This window comes from Gavia stellata, chromosome 33, assembly GCF_030936135.1.
Source record: "Gavia stellata isolate bGavSte3 chromosome 33, bGavSte3.hap2, whole genome shotgun sequence".
In the NCBI taxonomy this organism is placed as follows: domain Eukaryota; kingdom Metazoa; phylum Chordata; class Aves; order Gaviiformes; family Gaviidae; genus Gavia; species Gavia stellata.
In genome coordinates this window covers 3,576,870-3,601,806 of record NC_082626.1, presented here as the reverse complement: position 1 = coordinate 3,601,806, position 24,937 = coordinate 3,576,870, and the positions used below count along the sequence as shown (strand labels likewise).

General features: G+C 48.3%; 1 protein-coding gene across 1 annotated transcript; it reads left to right on the top strand.

Moving 5' to 3' along the window:
- The first annotated feature begins 36 nt into the window (after window positions 1-36).
- Window positions 37-19,418, top strand: LOC132320021 (E3 ubiquitin-protein ligase RBBP6-like). Its single transcript, XM_059832119.1, has 11 exons — window positions 37-116; window positions 1,024-1,193; window positions 1,948-2,051; window positions 2,425-2,547; window positions 2,691-2,769; window positions 2,864-2,921; window positions 4,137-4,908; window positions 9,310-9,447; window positions 17,036-17,158; window positions 17,549-17,671; window positions 19,299-19,418. Exons 1-11 carry the CDS (start codon window positions 37-39, stop codon window positions 19,416-19,418), a joined length of 1,890 nt encoding a protein of 629 aa, XP_059688102.1.
- The last annotated feature ends 5,519 nt before the right edge of the window (window positions 19,419-24,937 follow it).

Genomic DNA, 24,937 nt, shown 5'->3' with positions numbered 1-24,937 from the left:
AGACTTAAAAAGAGCACAGGAATTCCAAGGAGTTTCATGATGGAGGTGCAAGATCCCAACACAAAGGGTGCTATGCTGACAAGCACTGGAAAATACGCAATACCAACTATTAATGCGTAAGTATGGCATAGTTGGACTGACCAAAAAGTGAACGAGCAAAACCATGCGTAAATGCCTGAGTGGCAATGCAACCAAGTTGGCCAGCCTCTGTAGTTACGGGGGAGGAAGCATTGTCATTGTGTCTTAACCTTAAAATCGGTGATACTTTCTAGTACTCACATAGGGTGGTCCTACTGTTCGTGCCCCTGGAAGTTGGTTCAACTTGTGGTGTGCTAAGAATCTGTATTTCTGCAAAACGTTTCAGTCGTGTTCACAGTGGAGTCGTTCTCTTGGAAAGCTCGTTTTGCTTCTCTTTTATGTTTCAAAGGCTTCTTGCAAAATTTAACACAGAGCTGCTGGACTGAGATTTCCTCCCCCTCTGACTCTTGTCAAATGCCATGTGTGAAACAGACTGAGGTTTTCCTGTTGCTCTAAACTAAGAAAATACTACTGTGTGCTGACAAGAGTGGCTGTTTGAAAATGCACTTGGTCACACTTCTGCTTTTCTGTCGTGGATCTCCTTTTGTAGAAGCTGCACCGTAGACTTCTTCCATTTATAAAACGTAATTATTCGGAGACTAACTTCATCCTGAGCCTGCCATTTACATTTAGCCTCTGGCAAAGGAGTGGTGGGGTTCACTTCACCTGATTTCTAGCTGTCAAAAAATGATTTTTCTAGTCTGAGCTCATCTCTTAGTTGATCCCAATGAATGGGAGAGTTCTGCAGAAGGAAAAGTGTTCCCCCCTCCCTCTTCCAGTATTGTGGCTATAGGAAAGTAGTTTAAACTAAATGCCGACTTTTTAGAAGCCAAATGTGGAGTGAGCAGAGTTCCATCTATTATCTGCCCTTTGATAAAAGCTTGGAAGAGTTTTCCTTTACCCATCTCTGACTGGTTTCTTTTTCCTTCTCCACCTGCCCTCTAGGGAAGCTTATGCTAGAGGAAAGAAGGAAAAGCCTCCCTTTTCACCAGAGGAGCCCTCCTCCTCCTCCTCCGATGATCCCATTCCAGATGAGTTGTCATGTCCCGTTTGTAAAGAGCTAATGACTGATGCAGCTGTTATTCCCTGCTGTGGAAACAGTTTTTGTGACGAATGTAAGTGTTACTCCCATGTTTGTTATTTCAAAACATCACGTCTGATCTTCTGAAAGCAGAAGTAGGAGATAACGCCATTACTTTGTTGCCAGTTCTACTTAATACTTGAGTATCCCCTGAATAGGAAAGGACTCCTCTTGCATAAAGGGAAAAAAAAAGGCAGAAACCTTTTTTCCCTTTTTACATATCCAGTTAAATCCTCTTTACATGCGGAAGGACGAGTATGAGAAGAGTGCGTAATTGTGCAGGTGGTTACAGTATAAGATATCGAATGCATTTAGTTTGTCGACAGCCCTTTCTCTCATACAAAATTAGATAGCCAACTCTGGTGACTCACTGTGGTCTGCCACAAAGGGCATTTAGTTAGGCATTTAATCCACATTCTTCTCCACGGGACAGTTGCTTAAGACCTTCAGAACTCAAACCTACTAATGCTTTTTTGAGATGTGTTTTATTCAGGAACCTTGAGGTTGGTGACTTCTCATTGTACTAGGTAGCGGAACAAAGACTAGTCGAAACATCAAGACACAGCCTACTCTACGACTTCAAATGATACAACAGTGAAATTTCAAAACTCTGGAGTGATTTGCTGCATACTAGAAGTTATTTACATTACTGAACATGGAGAGCTTCATGCTCTCAATTCAAGACCATATTCACCCATTAATCATATACGTGTTTTTATACTTGGCTAGAACCCCCCAAATTGCCTTAGTTTGGCTAAAACTATTCTGATGATTCTAATGATTCACAGGTATTAGAACAGCATTACTGGACTCTGAGGAGCATACCTGCCCAGCGTGTCATCAAACCGATGTTTCTCCTGACACTTTAATTGCCAACCTGTTCCTACGCAAGGTAACACGATGCCTTTCACAGAAACTGTTTGTAAGAAAAGGCTACTTGTAAAAAGCTGAAAGGGAAGAAAAAGAGCTTAAAAGCTGAAAGGGAAGAGACAATCTGGCAAGTTCAGGTCCCACTTTTGTTTAACATGATTGCCTCACTTTCAAGTTTGGAGCTAACACTGAAGTACTTTAAATACAGATACTCCGAGTTACCAATCATTAGTATCAGGGTTTAATGTGATGTGTTCATATATCTGTACGTCCATTTCTTTTAGGCTTGATAGCATTTACAGGAAGACACAAGCAATTTTACTCTGTGCAGGCCTTTGTTCGTCCCTCTACTGAAGTTTCCTATTAGCTTTTTGTCAATGTTTTTCTGCCTCTAGGCTGTGAACAACTTCAAAAATGGAACTGGCTACACAAAGAGGCTCCGTCAGCAGATTCAGGAGCCACAGCAGCCGCCACCACCTCCACCACCGCTCCTGACTGTTACACCTCCTTCTGCTCTGGTGAGTGCCGCTGAACTTTCTAAATCTTCCTCTCTGTCAGCCAGCAGTTTGTTGGAAGAGAACGTGAGTTTTATTTCAAGATATGCAGTGATTCTTGTATTTTAGTAGAGCTTATTTTCCGACTGTTTGCATTGATTCACAAGGGCTATCAGGTTCCTGTACCAAGACAACCAGCATTACCAAGCCTTCTGGGCCCCCAAGGACAATCAATACCCACCACCGGTAAGTAACTATAACTGTAGAATTTCTTTAAAAAGATGATCTTCAGAGAAACTGAGTGGGATTTTTTTTCTTTTCCCTCTCCCCACTCCAAAAGGTCGCCCAATGAGTGCCAGTACAATTCGCTCAGCAGGTGGCAGACCGGGCTGGGAACTGTAAGTATTCCACAGAAATTCAATATATTACGACTTGTAACCTGTTAAATGAGGCCGTAAAACATAGCTTACACAACAGCTGGTTTATAATGCAAAACGTATGCACAGGTCGTTGTGGAGAGTACAAGTGGTAATTCATTTTTAAATGGCTTAATTTGAATTGGCTTTAACAAAGGGGATCTGTGCTTGCGGTAAGATTATTGAAAATAGAACTCCAGTACGTGACCAAAAAGAGGACTCTGAAAAATCAACGCTTTTTGAGGAAACCATAATTACATATGAAAATCAAATACAACTAAAGGGTCAGGTGGAAAGCCAGCCTTTTGATTACTAGCTGAACAGGGATGAAGAACTTGATTTCCCAATAGAAGTCACCCTCCAACATTCTTTTTTTTAACAACTTAGTTGATACTGATTGAGCAAAGTACTGGAAGAGTCAACGCTGTCATTTTATGGCAATTTTGAATTTCTTCTATTTAGTCATCTCAAATAGCCAAGCTGCTTTCTCTCAGTTGGAGAGAGAGGAGTCTGTGGTATCTATTATTGCAGTGTCAAGTTAGTCCTTCCTTTTGGTATATATTTGTTATAGATAGCTTGTCAGGGTGTATTGTGTTTATAAAATCTGAAAGATAAAACAAAAGTTAAAAGAAGTTTGAGAGAAGATTAGTTCATATCTGTGCAGTACTTTGAAGATCAGAAGTGGGAAGTATTAAGCATATCAAGGAGTATATCACCGCAGAGGAGCAGTGGGCACTCGGCACATGGGAGATGGAAGTGATAGTGATAGTGCACTGTAGCCATTAAGACTTGCTCTTTTTGCATCTTACTGCAACAAAAATGATTTGCACTGCATGTAGTTGCGGAGTAGTGAAAAATGTGCACGTTCACGTGCCAGTAGAGGCCCGGCTACACCACCGTAAATCAATCAATAGCTGTGGGAGATCGATCATGTGATAGAAGTGAGTGGAAATAGACTTACCCTTCCTGTATGATTTTACACTAACAAAGCAGCAGCTGCTCTGTCTTGTAAGCAGAAACTTTTGCAAGTTCTGCAATTTGCAGTAGCGTTATGCCAGCAGCTGAAAGAACCTTTGACGTAAGCATGTGGAGAGGAAAAAAGAAAACAAACCAAATTTGGGAGGAAAAAAAATGGGGAGAGTGACTGTTTTGAATTAACTTATCTTTTTTGTCTGTGTGTGTTGTGGTGTTTTTAAGGCCCAAGTCTCCCTGTAGTGCTTCATCTTCCTCTACAAGTTTGTATACCTACTCCAAGTCAAGATCCGGTTCTTCCCGCTCTCGCTCCTACTCTCGGTCATTTAGTCGGTCCCCTTCTCGCTCCTACTCACGATCGCCGCCGTATGCAAGAAGAGGCTACTTTTCTCCAGACAGGTTTGGTCCACCTGGGACCAGACGAGAGAATTCACCATATGCTCGGGGACGGAGGCAGGATTATCCTGGTGGGCAGAGCCACCAAAAGTGTAATACAGCTGTAAATTACCCTGGAAAAACTTCTGGAAGAGAGAGGCATGGCATCAAAGATCCTACAAAATCAAAAGAGAAGGAGGTGGAACATCGACTGGGAGGTGACAAAGGAAATAAAGACAAAAAGCACCGGAAGAGAAGAAAAGGGGATGAGAATGGAGGATTTCCCAATGCTGAGTGGTTAGAAGGAATGAGAAAACCAAGAGAGCCACTTACAGCAGAAGACGTGAAAATGGACTCTCTGTTCATGCTCCCAAGCAGAGATGATGCCACCCCTGTGCGAGGTGAGCCTATGGAAGCAGGTTCTATGGCTTTCAAAGCAGCACCTGAAAAGGAGAAAAAAGAGAAGGATAGGCCAGAAGCAAAAACTGACAAGACAAAGCGGAAAGTAGAGGTGGCTGTTCCTCCTAAGACAGACAATATAAGAAAACCAGCAAAAGCCTCCCAGGAGAAGGTGAACACCGATGGTGACAAATCCCCTCCAATGGAACCTGCTGTGAAAAAAGTGAAGGAGGAGCAGCCAACCTTAATGCGTTTCTGTTCTTAATTCATCTTCATATTATCTCTTGCAAAACATTTTTGAACTTGTGCATGCTCTTCATGTTGGAAAAAAGCACACAGCATCAATTAGTTTTTCTCAGTGTTTAGCTAGAGCTGCCAGCCTTTCCAGAGCAGCGCTCTGCTGTAAAACTTATTTTTTGTAAAGAGAGCAAGAGAAATCACACAAAAACATCTGCCCCGTAACAGTCCAATTAAGTAGAAGCACCAAGGACTGCAACTGTGACTTTCAAGTAGCTCAGCTGGGCTAACAGCGAGATGTTCAGATAAGCTTACTGCGCTGACTGAGACCATGTATAATTAAAAGGGCAGCTTTCTCTCCAGATTTCTTATTTGGGAATCCATAAGCGTTGATTATGGATTAATGGAATGGTTTAGTTGTAGTCCAACACTATTTGTTAATTCTCATCTGGGGATTTGCTGTATTAGATAGTACTTTGACAGTGCCGTTTAATTCTAGTTTGACTGAGTTTAGAATGGCTTTAATCTTAGTAATACAAGTCACTTTGGTTTTTACATGTAATAAAAATACTCAGACATGATTTCAAACAATAAAACAACATACAATAGAAAGAAACCTGATTTGTTATGTTTTGAGTTAGATGTGTTGTCTATTACAAGGCATGTCAGGTCACTGGAAATGAACTTGATTGGTCAATACAGTAGACAGCCCCCTTTTACATTTGCTTTCTCTCTTGTATTGAATGCATCAAAGAGCTCCAGAAGGTAAAGATCAGAAAAAAGCTGGGAAGGTAAAAATCAAAAGAAACAATAGTTATTCAAGACATAAGCCTCCGAAAATATGCAACAGTTTAGTTGCAGGAGTATAGCATATTGGCGTGTTTGACTAAGAAAGAGCAGAAGGTGGCTGACAAACTCAGGGCGCAGCAAGGATGTTCCCTCTCCATGTTTTAAGGTTTCTTAATCCTTGGAATGAGACTTGAGAGTCCTCTATGGTTTTTTCCTCCTCTAGCTCCAAAGTAAGCTCTTTATCACTTCATTGTAACATGGCTGCCGTACAGCTTTGAAGAAGGAAGGATTAAGGGTGAAGAGTGAATGAGAATTTTCTTTTTTTTTTGGGGGGGGGGAGGGGGGAGTTGGGAGTGGAGGGTGGGTGTTGAAGGGAAGAGCTTCTTTTTTCTTCTCCAGCAGTCTTAGCGGACGTTGGCAGGAGAAATCCTTTCATTGACTTCTTTATGGGTTATTATTGAAGCTGACGTAAAACCTAACTTGGAGGAAATCATACAAAGGCTTCACCCACGCGACCCGTTGCACTGAACTCCAGAGGAGAACGGAGTCCATGCTTCAACAACCATATAGCTCAGCTGGGTGCTGATAGGGGTCCTCCTGCACCTCCTTCAAGAGGAACAGCACCCCATTGCTTCCACTCACAAGGTATAGCCATACGGATGCTCCAAACCAGGCCTTGGTTCTGCTGTGCAAAGGGACAGGGCTAAACTAGTTTAACTCCCTGCATTTGTCTTTAATAATACCTTTAATTCATTTCATATCCCTTCTGTTTCCTCCCAGTCCTGTGTTCAAGAGCTGTCCCAGGTAACGCTCAGCTCATTTTTAGGAGAACGCCGGCTAGAAATGAAATGAGGTTCTGCAGCTACTCTGCAGTCCTGCAAACAGGTATTTACGTGGTTAGCTTTCTGCATGACAGTAGCACACACAGAACTACAGGGCTATTTTTGCAAGCAGCAGAATATGATATGAAGATGTGGGCCTATTGGCATGCTTACACCACAGTCACAAAAATGGCTTTGAGAGAAAACATCTAGAGCTCCATGCCAGCTGGTTTCCTGAGCTTAATTTGCTAAAAGTTAGCATGGGCAGCATGGGAAAATAATGGAAGATTGGCGAGGAGGATTGTAAACACGCTCAAGTGACCTGCAGCTGGGCTGTAGAAAACTGCATGGATCATAGTAATTGTTGTTTAGCCTTGTGTGTTGTTGCACCCTGGCTAACACAGGGTGCAGATAAGGAGGGGGCCCTGTGGAGCCAGGACAGCCCTGCTTGTGGTCAGCAAAGATAGCAAGATAACAAAAACATGAATGGTTCTTTGTTTCTTCAAAAGGCTTCGTGTCCGATAACTGACTTTTGCCTCATTACCGGTGAAATGCACATTACAACTCACCCCCCTGCATATGCTAGTGAAGATTATAGAGGTCATGCTAAACGTATGTATGACTATAGCACTCGTCTCTCCACCCACATCATGCTACACGTCACATATGCGGGGGGGGTGGGGTGGGAACCTTGTAGTTTTGGGGACAAAAGACAGAGAAAATGATTGTTAAAGTGGGAGAGAAGAACCTCGATACCTGACGGACCAGTCGACGGACTGCATTCTCTTCCTCCACCCCAGGCAGGGACGCCTCTCTGGGTACACGCTACGCCTCTCACCCTCTGGGTGAAAGTTATCCCCGGGTTGTTGTATCACTATCAAGTTTTCTAGCAATATTAACCTTAACTAGGAGCACTATTGTAGTTAGTGAATTTATCAACGGCAATTTCGAATCTGTTTCTGTCGCTCTCAATAAAATAACTGATTTCAATTTTTGTGGATCTGCTCAGTGAAAGTCCTGGGACTCTGACAGACAAATTTTGAAAGTACATTCCCTTAAACGCAACAAAGCTGAGGGCCAGCAACAGCTTTCAGTGCTGGCACCTTTAGAGTAGGAGCAATGGCTGGACTTTTGCAATTTCAGTGATGGGCTCTGGAGAGAGTGAGCAGGAGAGCGAGAGGATATTGGGACCTTTAAGAGTCCAGGCAAGCACGGAGCCCAAGAGTTGGTGGTTCATTTAAGAGGTTACCAGAGGAAGGTGAGGGCCAGCAACAGCTTTCAGTGCTGGCACCTTCTACGTGGGAGCAGTTGCTGGACATTTTCAGTTTCAGGGCTGGGCTCTTATAAGATTGAGAGAGAGAGAGAGAGAGCACCTTGTGACTGTTAGGAGGCAAAGCAAGCGCTGAACCGCAGTGTTGGTTGGCTGTGAAAGGCCTACCCAGGGAAGGTGAGGGCCAGCAACAGCTTTCTGTCCTGCAACATTCCGTGTGGGAGAAGTCACGGGACATTTTCCATTTCGGATCTGTGCACTTGCAAGAGTGCGAGATTGTTTTGGGACAACTATGTGGCTAGGCACGTGAAAAGACCCAGTTTTGATGGGGCTTTGAAAGGGCTGCCAAGGGAAGGTGAGGGCCAGCAACAGCTTTCAGTGCTGGCCCCTTCCATGCGGGAACAGTCTCTGGACATTCTACATTTTGGATCTCAGCTCTGGCTAGAGTGGGATATTATGTTGGGACCGTTAAGTGGCTAGGAAAGTGAAAACCCCCAGTGTTGCTGTGGCTTTGAAAGGGAAGGTGAGGGCCAGCAACAGCTTTCAGTGCTGCCTCCTTCCGCGTGGGAGCAGTGGCTGGACGTTTTCAATTCTAGAGCTGTGCTCTGGCAAAAGTGAGAGAAAGAGTGAGGGTTCATTAGGTCTCTAGGCAATGGCAGAGCCCCAGTCTTTCTTGGGCTGTTAAAGTGCTGCCAAGGGAACGTGAACGTTAGCAACAGCTTACAGTGCTGCCTCCTTCCATTTTGGCAAAGTCGCTGGATGTTTTCAGTTCTGGAGCTGGTGTCTGGTGAGAGTGATAGAGAGAGTGAGGGCACCGTTAGGTGGTTATTCAAGCATAGAGCCCAGTATTTAGAAGGGCTCGTAAAGGGCTGCCAAGGGAACGTGAGAGCCGGGAACAGCTTTCAGTGCTGGCACCTTCCGTGTGGGAGCAGTCACTGGACATTCTTAATTTTGGTGATCAGTTCTTGCCAGAGTGAAAGAGACAAGAGAGCGTTGCCAACATGAAGTGGCTAGGCAATTGCAGAGGCCCAGGGTTGCTAGGGCTCTGAAAGGGCTGCCAAAGAAAGGTAAGCATCAGCAACAGCTTTTATTCCTGACACCTTCATGTGGGAGGAGTCGCTCGTCATTTCCTGTTTTGGAATCTGCCTTCGCTATAGTGAGAGAATGTTGGGAACGTGAAGTGGCTAGGTAAGAGCAGAGCCCCAGCGTTGTTGGGCTGTGAAAGGGCTGCCAAGGGATGGAGATGCCCAGAACACTTTCAGTGCTTTCAGCCATGTTGGCTGTCTGTAAGCACCTCCCTGTCTTCAATATGTCTTCATAAGTCTTCCAGGAGGATGTGCTCCATGATCTTATCAGGCACGGATGCCCTGGAGGAGTCTGCAGCCCTCCTCAGCAGTGAGCCTCTGCAGGAGCATGGCAGACGTCTGCTGCCTGCAGACTTGACCAGTACAGCGAAAGCCCAGGACAAAAGGGCCAAACCTGAGCTGATGCCTCTCCAGGCTTTCAGCTTGACAGAAGAACTGTCAAGGGCCAGTTCTGCATCTCCTCGTATGACCCTGAGCTCTTCTACCACCTGTTGTTGCGTGTGCTGTGTGAGGAGACCTACACCCACCTGGCATATGTACTGGCAAAGATCCTCCCCACGGTCAGTGAGGGGCTGCTGCCCTTTTGACAGCCCCCCCCAATAAAGCCTTTTCTATCTCCACCTCCATGTGCTCGGGTGTCTTTGTTGGGGTGCAGGGACAGGGGCTTGCCCTGCGTGCCAGTCCCTGCAGCCCCTGGAGGCCAGGCCCAGTCTCATCTGCTAGGCACTGGGCACTGCCAGCCTGCCTGATGCAAGCCAGGGCCTTGCGTGCCAGCCTCACCTGCCCTCCCGCCCTCTGTCCCCGCAGTATTTATGATGCTGTGTAATCAGCTGGAACCACCGTCTTCTCAGGCCATGGTAGTTTTTTTACTCCACCTTTTCGGCAAACATTTAGCTACGTGCGGGCCAACCCCTGTAAGCGTGTCTGAAACTACTCCAGCTCCAGCAGCCGGAGATACATTTACACGCAGGCCGGCAAATCTTAGCACCCACAGCCCCCTAGACCCATCCCAAACCCCCTCCCTTCCTCCCTGCAGATCCCCATGACCCCACAGCTGCCCGCCTACTCTAGTGTCCCACAGCCCCTATGGCCCCCACACCCCTCCTCTCACACCACAGCTGCCCAGCCAGAGCCCTTCTCCCTCCCCGTAGCCCCACGGCCCCGGTCTCCCGCACTCCCCATGCTCCCATCCCTGGTGGCCCCACTGCCCCGTGCACCCCTGTCCCCATCCCAAGCGATGCTGTCCCCATGGACCCGCTGCAGGTTGCACCCCATCCCGTGGGCTCCGTCTAGCAATGTCGTAGCCAGTCCTTTTGTCTCCAAAGCCCTATCCCTGCTGACCCCACAGCCACCTTCCATCACAGCCCCGGCTGCTCCCTCCCAGCTTCTCCAGCCGCTCGCAGGTTTTGCTACCGAGGGGAAAGGCCCTGCAGAATGGAGGCCGGAGTGACCCAACCTGCCAGCTCCTGAATGCAGTGCCACTGCAAGCAGCCACTCACAGGTTTTGATGAAGCATGTGGGTCACTGTTTCCTGCCACGTGGCCACAACCTTTCCTCCTGGTGTCCTGTCATGTGCCGGCAGCCGCGGGACCATGAGCAAGTGAGAGACCACAATCGTCTTGGGAGCCTACAAGAACAGTGTCTGCCTGGGCTAGAGCAGAGAACGTGTCTTTATTTTTTTCCCTTCCCAAGCTGAAGTAGGCAGGAAGCCTACATATCTTGAATGATGGTTTTCTGCAATCTAAATTTAAAAGACCTGACCATGAACTTTGCTGTTTCATACATCTGATGGCATCAAAGCATGAAGGGTGGAGCCTGAGAGATATGTTAAGGAAGCTTTCAGCCATCGGTAGCTTGCTGGAGTCAAGCTCCACGCAGTCACGACCAGCAGATCCAGCCCTCCAGCAGGACGGGCTCTGTGGGTGGGCTCTGAGCATGAGGCTGGTGGTGTCTGTCCAGCCACTTTCAAAATGCGTGTCTGCCTCCTAGGGAAGAAAATAACCACAGCTGGCATTAACTGAGCCTCCATTTTGGCAGTTTCGTTGGAGAAAGAGCCAAATCAGCCCAGACGTTGAAAAAGCTGCAACAAATGAAGTGCTGGTGGGTCAGTGCGATGCAGTTCGTGGCACTGCTGCCTGTGGGGATCAGCTTTACTCTTCAGGACTGTGAGTAAAGGTCGCTGATGACTTTTTAAATGAATTCTGCAGGCATTTAGTGAAGAGGAAGGCTGTTGCTGATGAAGCTGATGTGGGTAAGGAGTTGGCTGACCAGGAGGCCATCGGACACTAAAAGGCAACTACCTCTCTTTAAGAGCCCCTACGTGCCTGGAAGATAGCTGCAAAGGACTGAAGATTTTGCTTTTAATACGACCACCTGAGAATGTTGGTGTGATGAGATTGCTGATGCCACTATTCCGACACAAAGGAAGTTTGTGGGGGGGGTTTTTGATTCATAAGAGACATGATGAAAAACAGCTAAGAACTATGTTTTGAGTTACACTTGAAAAAAAACTGGTAGCCCATTCATTTTCAGACCATGCTTTCCTCTTTGCAAAGGACTCCACAAGGCAAATGAATGGGATAAATGAGGGAAGAGGTGAGGCTGCACTACTTTCAAATGTCTACACATTGCTGTGAAACTGTGCACAAGTACAGCGATGAATTCATAGGCTTTTTAAATATTAGTCTGATTGACATATGGGAAAGAGGCAGGCAAATTCAGCTCTCACTTCCAGGGTTACCGGTGGGATTCTAAAGTCAGAGATCCCCCTGGCAGTTCTGCAATATCTTCTTCTCCTTTACTGCCAATGATTCAAACCCAGTTTTGTGTTCATAAAAGAAGTTCATGAAGAACCAAAGTTAATTCACTCCACGGGTAATTGTCCTGAGTGATTTATTAAGCACCTTGACTCAAGAAAAAAAACCCAAGTCTTTAAAAAGAGGTAAGTCTTTTAAAAGAGTTCCCTTTTTGATCACTGACCTTAATAATTGGAAGCTGGCAGCTGGGAATTACAGAGACGATCCGGACAAGGCGGCTAACGCCTTTGAAATTACGATTAAGACACAGGATCCTGATTGGAAAGATATTGAGGCCATTACGCAAGTATTGTTTGATAGTACTGAAAGGGAAATGATTCGCAAAGCGGATAGGGCCCAGGTAGAAGCACAAGTTGCTTCCGGGAATCTGCAGGGAATGGTGGAAAATCACCTCCCCTCCACAGACCCGAACTGGGATCCAAACATGGATGGGCATAGACAGCTTCTGACAAAGTCTCGGAAATGGATCTTGTTTAGTATTCAAAATGCATCACCAAAAGCTATCAGTTGGTCTAAATGATACGAAATTAAACAGGATCGGAAAGAATCCCCCACTGATTTGATGCATAAACTAAAGGAAGCCGCCCGTAAATATACTACTATTGATCCCGAGTCAGAGGAAGGTAGAAATCAGTTAGCTCCCCTGTTTATAGGGCAGTCCGCGGATGACGTAAGAAGAAAATTACAAAAATGACAAGGAAATGATGCCTGTCATTTGGGAAAATTATTAGACGTGGCTTGGGTTGCATACAGAAACAGGGATAGTGAGAAGGAAAGAACAAACAGCAGATTAATAGCAGTGTTAGAAGAAAATGCTCGGGGTAAAGAAAAAGGATTATACCAAAGAAGGGGACAAGGACAAGGAGAATCTCCCGGGGACGTTTTGCAGGCTAGACCCCGTTTGGGAAGGAATCAGTGTGCCAACTGAAAAAAAGCAGGGGCATTGGAAACGGGAGCGCCCTTTCCGGAAACAAAATTCCCCTCCGAACCCTCTATTCTCAATCAGTGAAGACTGAAGGGAACCGCAGGAATCTCTCCCAGAGGAACCTCGGGTTAAAGCAAAGCTAGCGAACGAGAAAACTCAATTTTTGGTGGACACGGGGGCTACTTTGTTTTAATTACACTAGAGAGAGAATTAAGTATTAAAACCAGAAATGTTATTGGCGCAACTGGGATTCCTGAAACTCGGCCACTCTTTAAAACCCTACAAACGAAATTAGGAAAACAATGGGTCACCCACCCATTTTTATACTTGCCAGATTCTCCAAAACTGTTACTGGGGAGGGTTTTACTTGAAAAACTAGAAGCAGAAATTAAATTTAAGGGAGGTGAAATAGAGATTTTAATTCCAGAAGCTAAATATGTGGAGGCGGCAGCCTTGTTGTTACAGGATATAGATCCCAAGAAGGAAAAGATACCTCGAGAAGCGGAAGGTGCTGTGATTCCCTTGGCATGGGCTGGAGAGATCCCAGGCTTCTTCCATCTTCCATCTTCCATCGCTTGCTCATGAATTTTCATGTCCTTCCAGTTCTCCCTGGTTTAACACTTGCCCAGCTTTACTCTGCACAGAGACACAAGATGAAACCCCGTTCAGCCATGTGGCAACATGGGCTCGAATGAAAGAGCACGCGTTCATTCACAGATGAGTTGCAGCTCAACAGACTGAGAAGCAGCGAGGTGGAGAAAGGCAGTTCTGAACACACACACACAGACACAGAGACACACACAGACACAGACACAAACACACACACACACAGACACAGACACACACACATATACACAGACACAGAGGCAGCAGGGCTGCAGCACTTGGGCAGCTCTTCCCATCCAGTCACTTTTCGGAGCGGAGGGGAGCGGAGCAGAGCAGCCCCAAGTGAAAACTGCCCTTCTTCAGCACTTTCAGGAGAAAATGGCATCCATTTGCTCACCTTTAGAAGGCAATTTGCACAACTCAACATTGTCTTATTCTTACTGACTACAGCTTTCAGGCCATTTGCATTAACTAATGGCCCTCAAAGCAGCAGCTTAGGAATTCAGGATCTCATGGGCAGGTTTGAGTATGCAAATCTGACCAAACTCACTAACTGACTTCAGACACAAGCAGGAGCAACTGACACAATTTCAATTAGAAATTGGACCGGGTCTTGAGACAGACAGGGCCGGACTCCTTCCAAATATGTCTTGAGGAAACACTGCAATTCTCAGGTGCATCTCAACACAGGAGACTCGGGACATGTTTACGGGAGGCACCGGAGCATGTTACTCCTCAGGGAAGAGCATCCCGGTCTGCCCTCGCAATTGAAAGCAACATTACTGGGGCAATTAAGGGACTGCAGAAAGGCAGACCGTATGCACAAAAGCTTGCTCCCGAGTCTAGGCAGCTCTACAGTTGTTGAAACTGGCCTAAAAGACATAGCAGGAGCTGCGCTGCGCCTGGTCAGCCTGCACCTCTCTCTCCCATGCTCCATCACACAGTACAAGCTGGCAGCAGCATTTCTGCAGGTTTCTCACTGAGCTGCACAGAAAAACGCATCCTCAACATACAGTGGGAGACACTAGTATTACCACGAGTGATGGTGACTGCCAACTTCTATGGTGATTTCCTACAGCCCATCTAAGGTACTCAAGGCATCGGAAACAGTGTTGGAATCACACACTCACCAGCCTGCAAAGTTCGGAGCACCGCCGCTGAAAGCTGGCGATGGGACCTGGCCTGAAACCCTCTCCTCCTCGAGGCTCAACCCTCGCCAGCTGAGAAATGCTGAGACGTATGAAGTGAGTATTTCACGGAACTTGAGGGGAATTTTTAACAGGTACCTTTGTACATACAGCTGTACCTTTGTGTCCGTGCGTGTGCGTCTGTGAATCAACGTGCGGACTCGATAGCAAGTATAGTATTACCATTTCAAATCTGTAATCAAGCCACTCTTCTGATTTTAGTAAATTCAGGGATTTTTATACCACTAAAATGTCAGAAAGCTTTACAAGCCTTTTTATCCTATTTTATACTTTTACACTTGTTCCATAAAACCATTTTCCACTCTCCAGCTTACCATCTCTCTCTATGCAGAAAAGTCCTATCTGCCACACTTCATCAGCTACATAGGATATGGCAACCTTTCAAATACATCAGTATTTATACAAGTAGAAACTTTAAAATGCAAAAAAGAAAAAAAAAAAAAAGAAAAAGGGTGGTGGGGGAAAAATTATTTTCTACCTTGACTGTTAGGTTCTTAAGCTGCCGGTATTTAACATTAATGTCTCTGTATTTCAAGGTCATGACTGCATCAGTTCTGCTATTTGTGGACATCAGTGAGAGATTATTTGCCTTTCACCAGTTCAGACGTTCCACCTCCACTTCTTCCCCGATTTGATTTTTTTTTTTTTAATGTTTAAAAGGTCAGAATCTGCCCCTCCAAGGTATAAGGGGCAAAAGAGCACATTTTAAGTGAAATTACATTACGCTTCCCTTGATTTAAATACAAAGTTAGCTCCACTGGTACATTCATCCACAAGAACCTTAACAACTCCAACTTCATAGACACCCATAAATTATTTTTGTAAACAGCACATTACTAAACATAGTGCAACAATCTAGGAAAGAGAAAAAGCATGCACACAATCAGCATTTCCCTTTTTCACTAGAAAATGAAAATCTCTAACAGCAGATAAGCCTGGACCCCAGGTGGCATATGGCTTATGAAATGCCACCTATCTGGACTCGACTCTTGAAAGAAATCACGCACTAAGGAAAATTCTGGGCTGTTATGCAGAGGATGGGAACCTATTTTATTCTCAAAATGCAACAGCGATGTTTTCCAAAACCCTTGCTGACCAGCCCAAAGCAAGATTTTTGAACGTTAACAGCAAAAAAAGAGCACAGTTCAGTGTCTTAAATGCGCTGCTGCGCGAGGTGGAGAATGGACGAATCAGAGGAACGTGCCACACATTCCAGCTGCAGATGTTTGCCTGACAACTGGTAGGGGCGTACAGCACTGGCTGCTGTGGGAGGCTACCCAGTACGGACCAGTGCCGACCGCAGGCAGGAGGAACCCAACACCTTCCCAGGCACTCAGCAGCTCTCGATGGCAGGACACGACCAGAAGAGCTCTTTTCTCCTGCAGTACATGGCAGGGCAGCTGCAGGAAGTGTCTTCCCTGATGGCACATGTTCCCACCCACCCGGCTGTCACCAGTCCCAGCTACAGCACAGAGAAACACTGATGTTTCATGCACATGCCTGCTCAGAAACACACGCCGAAACACACACCCCTGCAAAACCACTGGCCGAGCGCTTGTGGGGAGAAGTGTTCAGCTCTGCCACTGAACGGCAGCAGCCTGGATTCATCAGGAAACGATCCCGACTTCCTGGATCTTGCTGATGCAAGGACGTATTTCAAAATGAAGTCTTTTCTAGCAGGGGAGAGAAGGCTCGAGCAAGAATAATCTGGCTGGTAATTTTCCAAGGCAGCTGACTATTCCCAGTCCCGCAAGAGGGCAGTTGCAGTGAAAGCCCTGTAAGAGTTAACAGAGGACCACACTGCTCCTATTCTTGTAGTCACTAAACATGCTGGGGCCACTCCCGGGGGTTCTGGGAGTCAGGGTGCCTGGTGACTGTGGCCGGAGGGGTCTGTCTCCGTCTCCTTCCCCTCCCCAGCTCTCCGGTCACTCCCGAGGCTGACCTGCGGGGCCTGGCTCCAGCTGACCGGGACCCTATCGCACCGGGCGGTTTGAAGCTCCCCACCACCAGCCCTGGGCGCCCCCAGCCCTCACCTCAGCCGGGCCACAGCTGGAGCAGAGGCTGTGCCTCCCGAGAGAACACGGCTGCGGGGAAGCCAAGTGTGGGGAAGTGGCAGCTCCCAGCATGGGCTGGGAAGGAACATGGCCGCCTGGCCACCCCATGCTCCAGGACTACGGCTCCCAGCATGCCCCGGGGCACCCCTTCCTGCTGGCTGCCTCTCAGGGACACCGTCCCCTTGCCCAGCCCCGCCCCTCCGCAGGGCCCATGGCCGCCTGCCCCCGGGCTGCCCCAGCCCAGGCCCAGGCCCAGGCCCAGGCCCCTGAGCCCCGGTGGAGTCGAGAGGAGGAGAAGAGGTGGACAGAGCAGCGGAGAGGGGTGGGGCAGGGCGGTGGGGTGGCAGGAGAGGAACTGGAGACAGACAGAGGGATGGGAGATGGCCATAGGGGAGGAGAATGACAGAGGGACAAGGAGGGCAGGGAGTGGAGGAAGGAAGAATACTGGCACGGCAGCACCAGGCAGCTCCAAAAATCATCCTGCCTGCACTACCTCGAGCACTACCAGCTTAATTCTGGGCACTTTTCCCTCTTCTTAGGCCTGCTGGTTAAAGAGTCAGCGTCAAGAGATGGCCCAGGATGGCAGCAGGGCCAGCGGTGCTGCTTTCTGGATCCTGTGGTGGCGGTGGGCAGAGAGACAGGTGATCAAATCCTGGGGCCGAGTACGTGTGTGGGGCGTCAAGGTCAGCCCTTCCTGCGTTTCCCCAGCAAATCCCCAGCTGATGCCGGCCGCGTGCTGCAGCCCCGGTGCGGTGCCAAAGCTCAAGGAGCTGGGCATTTCTGGGGGCGCTGCACCCTGCCGGGCTCCACCGCCGGCTGCCGGCTGCCCTGGGCTGCCCCCCATTGTCTCCAGCTCTGCTTTCTGCTATTGCCGGGGGCACCACAGAATGTCTTGCCCCCTCCCCACAGCTGTCCTGACCCACGTCTGCAGCTCGTACGTGGTGTCCACGACACACAGCTGATTTCAGCGTGGCAGGTCTCTCTTGTGGCACCCTGGGAATGGGGACAAAGCAACCCCTATCCCATCCCTCCCTTCGAATCTTTGTCCCCAGGGTGACCAAGTGGAGATGTACCGTGTGCTGGAGAGCGTCCTGCAGGGAGGTGAGAGCCAGCTGCAGAGTAACGCTGAGACCCGCCTGACAGCAAAGTCGCCCGGTGGCCGCAGAGCAGCCCGGGTGAGCTGGTTCTCTTGGAGGCCAGCAAAGCAGCCTTCTCTCCACCCATGGTTTTGGTGAGAGATGGAGCAGCGCAGAGATGTTTTGCAGGCTTCCAGGCCTGAGGAGGGTTTCCCAGTGCCCTCGTGAGAGATCCTGCTCCTGGGAAGCGCCTCCCCATAGAGCAGAGGCCGTATCCAGCCGCCTGGAGCTGGGTACAGCTGCCCTGAGGGGTCTCACAGGGAGGACAGGGTCATCTGCCTGGTGGCTGTGGCCATGGCTGGCCAGTTCAAAGCTTCTGAGTGCCTCAACCTTTCTTCCCGGGAGCATTTTTCAGGGGGAGAAGATGGACGCTGGGGATGTCCTGGTGGCTTTGGCTACAATGTGCCATGGTTATGGGGTGACAGGATTATGCGGTTCCAGATTTTAAGTGAGTTAGGATTAAAGCGTGTTATAGTTATGGACAGAATCTGGGTTTGTTGGCCCTGGGTTCCTGGGGTTGGGTTATTCTGCATGGTCTTTTTTTGCGGCGAGTCCTTTTTTCAGCTTGTTTGACATTTAGGGTTTGGATAGGGGCCTTTGGTTTGTGTACCATGTTTCTTCTGGTTGTGTTTTCGTTGTTCTGGTGGATTGTGCTGTGTTTTCTGTCTTGAAACCATCATTTCTGGTCTAATATATCTACTGCAGGTCGGGCAGTGTCACTTCTGGTGCAGTTTGACTCATTTCTTGCGAGTTGGTAGGTAGGTAGGTAGGCAGGTAGGTAGGTAGGTATGGAGGACTTGCGGTCCATGGAGAATGACTGCCAGACGACTAACAGGCAGTTCTGGGGAGGGGTGAGAGGACTTCTGGCCCATAGGGAATGACTGCCAGAGGGCTACGTGTACTTCTGAATTTATGTGGACTTCCAAATGCATGGTCATTTCTCCTGCCGTGAGGAAGAGCCATGGGAAGACACCAGCCACACAGAAGGACAAGAGTATCCCCAAGGGTCCGTGGCTCTTTGGTTTTTGCTTTTGAGTAAGAAAGCTGCAAAGAGGCTGCTATTGTTAAGTTTAGAGACATTTTGTGAAGTCCTGGACCGAGTATCGCATGACTTGAAACATTGCTGAAAAGATGGTGGAGGTTTGTCTGCATGTTCTGGGTGCTTTGGGTTTGAACATCTGCTCGTGGCGGTGACTTCATGCAGTCCTTAGCTCCCCTCTGAAGGCACCACGTGTGCTTAGGGCAAGGTTCATCATCCATGATAGCGGATGTGAATCCGTATTTCAAATGGATTTCTTGATCATTTTGAATTTCGGGGGGGCAACTTCTTCTGAGGTCTGGTTCAATCATCCGTGGTTTCGCCTCTTCACGGGGCTGGTGAGGAGCTCGTAGGGGGAGCAGGAGAAGGGTCAGTGCTGCTTTTTCCACGTTGGTCACTTGTACTAGAGTTATCATGGTTATCTCCCATCCCCAGTTTCTTTGCAGGCATCTCTTTAAGCCACTTGTCTGTTTAGTGAGGGGTAGTGGACTTAACAGGAGACCTTTTATTCCTCATGAGTGCCTCAGAGGTTTTTCTGTCAATTTTTTTTTTTTTTTTGCTTGCTTTTTATTTGCTGTGTTTGATTTAAAAAGCTTATTGTAGCTCTTTGTGTTTCTGTCCTTACAGGAAGTCTCTAGTATTTCTACCCAGGAGGGAGATGTCCAGAAAGGACTGTCCTTGTACCCTGCTGTCAGCCTTCAGCCTAGAGAAAGGTCTGGCAGTGGTGTATGCTTCACGGTAACCTAACTGGAATGCATCTTAAGTGGGGACCCTCTAGAGTAGAGAAGAGAATGTGAGAAACATTTCAGTGATACGCATCTAGTGAGGATGTAAGTACCCACTTTCACTTCTTGGGGTGTTCTTTGCATTCTTTGGCAATATCTACTTAAAAGGGTACCTCAGCAAAAGAAGAAGAAATCCCTTCCGATTTCTGTGTCTGACTAAAAGAACTACCCGGGTCATACAGAGGAGTGATGTGAGGAGCCCTTTTTCGGCATTCTTGGGCACCTGGCTTGTCGTGCTTTCCCTGTGCGTAGGGTGGTGCTTTGTGCATGGCACTGGTCTGTGCTGCTGGGTCCCCATCCCTGTTGGTTGCCAGATGCGAGGCACAGGGCTTGTCCTTGTTCAAAAGTACTTGTGTAATTTGAGAATCTGTCAACATACACTTAAAAATGAAAGTCTTCCTTGTGCACTAGTAGAGAAGCAGTGTGGAGGGGTTTCAGGGCAGTGCCTGTGAAAGAGCTATCAGGAGATCCTGTCCCTTGACTCTCAGATGGGGCAATGAAGGGTTTGAGGAAGTCACGGGTGTTTTGGTGTTCACCAAATCAGGGTTTTTTTTTCTTTTGTAGCTTCTATAGCTCATGTTTCTTCTGTAGGAGAGCTGTGAGGCTGGGAGGAAAGACTGTGGGTAGGAGGGAATGTGTTTAGTTACATATCAAAGGAAGAGAAAATATATAGCTAAGTAAAGGTCAGCGTAACTATTCAGAGGTTTGGCTGAATGGATTTGCTTGCACTTTTCTTGTCTTGCAGTTCATGTGTTGGATCACGAAAGACGGCAGCAGACGTACACACTAGCTAAAACCCCTTTTTGTTGCCAGCCATAGGACCAAAGAAAGTGCAGGGTTGAGCTCCGATTGCTCTCTGTGTGGATTGTGTCTGTCCTCAGCCACGCACGCAGGAGTTTTCACATGAGGCATGGGACTATTCCAGGCCGCAGTGAGCAATCAGGATCCAAGTTCTGTTTTGTTTAAGGCAGTCGGGTGGAAATGTGTGGTTGGAGCCTTCTTGGTCACTCACCCTTTGATTTCAGTGCTCTCCTGCAGTCCAAATCTTGCAGTGTTTTTGCTGAGGTATAAAAATTAAAGGGATAACGCAGATTGTCCTCACGCACATACACACCTTCTCCCCAGCTCAAGGTGAACAGACAAAACCTCGGGGGGTACCTTGTTTTATTAAACGTGCATCGGCTATCCAGCATCAGGGGACTTGTGTAGAGCGAGTGGCTGCAGGTGCCTGGGCTTGACCAGCGTCACCTGGAGGGGAAAAAGGAGAAAAAAGGTGCCCATGGGGACTTGTTCCCAGGTATGTTTATTTGTCATTTCATAGAATCAGAGAATCATAGAATGCTTTAGGTTGGAAGGGACCTTGAGATCATCTAGCTCCAACCCCCTGCCATGGGCAGAGACACCTTCCCCTAGACCAGGTTGCTCAAAGCCCCGTCCAACCTGGCCTTGAACATGTCGAGGGTTGGGGCATCCACAACTTCTCTGGGAAACCTGGTTCAGTGTCTCACCACCCTCATGGTAAAGAATTTCTTCCTAATAGCTAATCTAAATCTACCTTCTTTCAGCTTAAAGCCATTACCCCTTGTCCTTTCACTGCATGCCCTTGTACATTGCTGTGTGTGCGCCTTGGAGCGTTTAGCTCGCAATGCTTCCTCTTCTCCTCCCCCTCTTCCTCTTCCTGATCATCTTCCTCCACCTCCTGTTCCTACTCCTCTTCATTGTCATTCTTTTAGCCTTCCTGTCCTCCTTCTGTCTCTCCTACTGCTTGTTCTTGCTGTAGTTGTCCTCATCCTCCTCCCCTTCCTCCCCCTTCCTCCCACTCCTCCTCCACAACTTCATCCTAATCCTTCTTCTCCTGTTAGTCGTCTTTATTCTCCTATTCATCCTCTTGCTCATCCTCTTCTTGTTTCTCCTCCTCCTTCTTGTCTTTCTCCCCCTCCTCCTCCACCGCCTCCTCTTTGTTCTGTTCCTTTTCACCCCGTATGTCATCCTCCCCTTCTTTTTTTTCGTCTTCCTCCTCCTCATATTCCCGTTCCTCTTCATTCTCCTTCTCCTTTTCCCTCCTCCTTCTCCTCCTGCTGCCCCTCTACCTCCTCCTCCTCCTCCTCCTCCTCCTTTTTCTCCTCCTTTTTTAACTTCCTTATCATGTTTGTCCCCTCCTCCTTTTCTATAGCATGTTCTTCTGTCTTTGGTTCCTCCTCCGGCTCATCCTTTTCTCTTCCTATTCTTCCTCCTGCTCTTGTGTGACCTGTTGTGCCACCTGTTCCTCTTCTGAGTGTTCCCTGTGTTCCTCCTCCACCTCTTCTTTCCCCTCCTCTTCCTCCTCCTCATGTGCTTCCTCTTCCTTCTTTTCTTTCTCTTCTTCCTCCTTGTTCTCATTGTCTTTCTATGTTCCTCACCCTCTTCATCCCGTTCGTCCTCCTTCTGCCGTCCTCTGCTTCATCCTGTTTGTCTTCCTTCTTTTTCTCCTCCTCCTGTTTGTCCTCCTCTTAATTCTCTGTCACGGGATGATCACAAGCTGGTTGGTTGGGTGCCTGGGACTCAGTGATAGAGAAAGGGATTCCCCGTTTAGAAATGGGTTGCCATAGGCCCTTTTCTCATGTCAGCGTGGGAAAAACGACAGGCTGACATTGGGGGTTTTAAAGGGTTTGTGGGTTGGAGAGGGCAGGAGAATGAGCTCATGCCACTGGGCATCTGGTGGGTACCTGCCCATTATTAAAGCATTGTTATTTAAGCGCTGTTAGTTTTGGGTGTGTAGGGCAGGTGGAAGAGCCAGGCAACTCGGTGAGGTTCACGCCATTCCCGTAGAATTTTATGTGTTGTATCAAGGCAGAAAACCTCTGCCCCACAGGAGGGGAAGGGGGCATTTGTCATTTCCTCCACAAATTAGCCCTTGGAGGAGAAGAGGGAAGAAGTGCTGCTTGATTTTCTAGATGGTGCTCTGTGTGCTGCTGCGCCTCCCTGGGTTGTGACGGGGTCATCACAACCTGGTTGGCCGGGTGCCTGGGACCTTCAAGGCCCGTAAGGAAGGAAGAAGTCAGCCTGGCGCCCAGGAACCTTGAGGCAGATAGGGAGGGGGAGAAGAAGTCTGCCTGGTGCACAGGACCTTCAGGGCCTGTTGAGGAGGGGAAGGGGGACTGCTAGGTGACCAGCACGGTCACAGAGCATGGCCGTTTGCCTCATGAAATGGCCTTCGTTATGCTAACCATATTACCAGGAGTCAGGAGCAGGGGTTACCGGTCACAAGTTCAATTGTTAATCGCCTTTCTTAAGTACTTGGACAGCAGCAACGCAGGGCCCAAATACCAGGTTAGGCTCCAGGCCACTGCTGTTATCCTGGTTCTCCCAGGCAAGGCACAAGCAGAGATGTATCCCTGCCTGCATCTTCTCTGAAGGGAGTGCAGCAGCTCTTGCCCATTCCCAAGGCACTGGGTGGCTCCAGCCCATACAGCGTCGGAGTCAGTATAAACTGTGCTGGCTCCAGCTTCAAAGGCTCGGGTGATGGCCGGGGACTCAGCTCATTGGGCGGAACCTTTTATTTCCTCAGTTAACTGTTTTTCCATCCGCAGAAATGGCTGTGGCTTTACCGAACCAAAGACCATTTTTCAAGTGGGCACTTCTGTCTGTGAACCACACTCTGAAAGTATGACTGGGGTCGAAAGAGGGAGTGTCTTGCATAGGAGAGGATGGTGCATCGCTCTGATATTCTTGCGGCAGTCCTATTTGAGGTATGGTTTCAGTGGGAGCCCTTTGTGAACAATCATTTCCTGGGAGGACAGCGCGATGATGGAGGTAAAGGGTCCACTGCTGAACGGTGGGCTTCTGGGCCAACCCCAGGGGCAATTCTTGGCCTTGGAGGATAATTGTCAGAATGGGGAGAGGGATGTTGTCACGAAAAGTTTGCAACTGGCCCGTGCCGTCCGAGGAGAGAGGCTAGGACACAAAGTTTAGAATTGCAAGAGGCATTCTCAATTCATGCACATGAGGTGTCCCAGTCAAATTGGGGCACCCCGAATGTGGTTTTACACCTGGTTCTTATGCTATTTCAAGAATTCAGGTACAACATGATTTGACCAATGGCTACTGAACACACCCATATACTGTTGTTTTGCAAAGCAACTCTAAATCTATCGCATCATCATCCACCTGCTTCTTCCTCAATCGAGACATCCCTGAAGTCGGTCTCGCTGCAGTTCCTTATCTCTGATGCCAGATCATGGGAGGGTTTCCCAGAGGTGTCGGAGGGGCTGGGATGCTGGCGTCATCTGGGCAGTCCAGGGATACCCTTTCTTCTTCAGGGTGGGGGCTCTCCTTCTCCTCCACGCAATGAGCTGGGGTCCTTCAGTCATGCTGACGGAACCATGGCTGTGCAGTACACAATGTCGACTAGATACATCTTAAGAAAGGTCATACAATTTCATACTCTAAAGACTATTTTGTACAATAGTTAGGCAATGAGATTTCCCTAACAGTCCCTCCTTTTCTTTTGACCATCAGGGACACACTACACTATTCATTAAGTCGTAAGTCGAGTTCATAAGGTAACACAACAGTGTAAACACACATGTATAATTACAAAGCAAAACAGGAGAGTGGATACACAACCCAAATCCTTTTAGTTCACAGTCCTCCACCTAAGCCTGGGAGCCAAGAGGTTAGCCACCCAAATAGATTTAGGGGAGATCCCTGCCTTACTTCATGTAATATTTTTAAATGAGTCTTTATCTTGTTTCTGTCAGTTTCCATTTTCTGGTCTTGATTTACATAAAACTCCAGCAGCTGTTAGGCAATAATGCACATACTCTGTCCTGGACTTCTAAAAGGTGGTCTAGGGCTAATCAAGTCTATGTTACCACTGGTGATAATAATTTGCTTTCTTCCTGTAGGGCTGTAATACTACCTGCGCTTTCATTAGTGGCTTTTTCTAATTCTCTTGACGCATTTGCAGTAGCTGGCTGGGGCAGTGACAGGCCCGGGGCTGACAGGCGGTGACCCCGACCGGTGATAGCTCTCCCCTCGGGGTGCTTGGCGTTAGGAAGAAGATGGCGGGGCCGCCTCGGTCACGTTAGGTGGGCCTTTAGTCATAATGCGCTGGGTCGCATGAGGAGGGGGCTGTGGGTGGGCGCGGTGTGCCATTGTGCATGCGCAGTGATGTGCTAGCCACGCCCCGTGCAGTTGTCGGCCGGGAAACCCCTCTGCGGAATGTTGAGGCAGGGGCTCCGGCGTCGCCATAGCGAGCGGTCAGGCCTGGAAGCGCTGTGTGCGAGGGAGGGAGCGGAGGACAAGCCGGGGGCTGCAGGGTCCTCTCCCTGTTGTCTGCCTGGGCTGCGAGGAGGAGCGCAAGCTCAGCCTGTGTTGCTTGCTCCGACCCCCTGGGTGGGCCCTTCCCCGAGCCGCCGTGGGCCCTAACGGGCGCAGAGGTCGCAACGCCATCTGCCGTGGTAGACGCCGTCGCGGAGCGGGCACCGCCTGGCCCTGACC

Bases quoted from the DNA above. Each gene is read 5' to 3' on its own strand.
- LOC132320021 (XM_059832119.1), top strand. From the start codon at position 37: ATGATGGAGGTGCAAGATCCCAACACAAAGGGTGCTATGCTGACAAGC. The intron at 1,194-1,947 runs GTAAGTGTTACT...AATGATTCACAG, and splicing joins AAACAGTTTTTGTGACGAAT to GTATTAGAACAGCATTACTG. The intron at 9,448-17,035 runs GTCAGTGAGGGG...CCCTCTTCTTAG, and splicing joins TGGCAAAGATCCTCCCCACG to GCCTGCTGGTTAAAGAGTCA.